At 40.3% G+C, this 1174-nt stretch overlaps 1 protein-coding gene across 1 annotated transcript; it reads right to left on the bottom strand.

Annotated features, from left to right (window-relative positions):
* Positions 1-38: 38 nt before the first annotated feature.
* Positions 39-380, bottom strand: LOC111386479 (the record flags this gene model as incomplete). Its single annotated transcript, XM_023010946.1, has 1 exon — positions 39-380. A coding segment is annotated over exon 1 (342 nt), but the record flags the coding sequence as incomplete, so codon positions are not given.
* Positions 381-1174: the final 794 nt, after the last annotated feature.

The raw sequence follows: 1174 nt of genomic DNA, 5'->3' as shown, positions 1-1174 counted from the left end.
TACTGTTTGAACCCAAACTTAGCACATAAATTGTTTACGTGGCTATTGCAGAATGGTTTTCCATTATCAGTTATGATATGCCAGAGAACATCATATCGATAAATGATTTTGATACGAATGAAATCTGCAATATTTTCTTTCTTTACTTCCTTCAATGGTATGGCTTTGGTCCACTTGGAGAAATAGTCGGTCCCGACGAAGATGTATGCATGCCCTGCTGAAGACTTCGGAGTTATAGGTCCAATTACATCAAGACCCCATGCATCAAACGGCCATGAAGCTACTGTCGGATGTAATGGTTCCGGAGGTTGATGAATGAAATTGGCATGGACTTGGCAAGCTTCACATTTTCTTGCATAATCCAGGGAGTCTTGTACCATAGTTGGCCAGTAATATCCCATCCTTTTTATTCGAAAATGGAGTTTAGGTCCAAACTGATGGGCACCACAAATTCCAGAGTGGGCTTCTTCCACGACTTGTTTTGCTTCGTCGTCACTTAGGCATAGAAGGAAAACTCCATCAAATGATCGTCGATAAAGTGTTCCTTCATAAAAGATAAAGCGAGAGGCACGCCTCTTGATTTCAGTTTTTCACCGTAGATTATCTGGTAGCTTTTGATGTTGAAGGAAATCGATTATCGGCTGTCTCCAATCTTCTCTTTCCTCATTTCGAGTACTTCGACGCTATTGTTTTCCTCCAAATTACTGGGTAACAATGACGGAAGTACCCATCTTTGAGCAATTGATATGGAGTGTGAGAAATCTTCATTTGACCTAGCTAAAATAGCAGCCAAATTAGCTAAGGCATCATTTTTCCTATTTTCACTTCTCGGGACGAATTTAATTTTTATTGAATCAAATTGTCTCATAAGCATTGATGCATATTCATCATATGGTTTCAGGCCTGGATTTCGGACTTCATACTCAGCTAAAAGTTGGTTGATTATCAATTTAGAATCTCACAAGACTTCCAGCTGGTGGATATCCATATCTAACGCTGCTTCTAAACCAAAGATAAGGGCTTGATATTCCGCCACATTGTTTGAACATTTCTCTGCTAAGACAAAAGAGCTAGGCATGACAAGATCATGAGGAGTGACTAAGACTACTCCTGCTCCGGCACCATAACTTCGGGCTGTCCTATCAAAGTATAGCCTCCATGATGGTATGGCTTA

This window comes from Olea europaea, unplaced genomic scaffold, assembly GCF_002742605.1.
Source record: "Olea europaea var. sylvestris unplaced genomic scaffold, O_europaea_v1 scaffold35704, whole genome shotgun sequence".
NCBI lineage: Eukaryota > Viridiplantae > Streptophyta > Magnoliopsida > Lamiales > Oleaceae > Olea > Olea europaea.
This window is presented reverse-complemented; position numbering and strand designations above follow the sequence as displayed.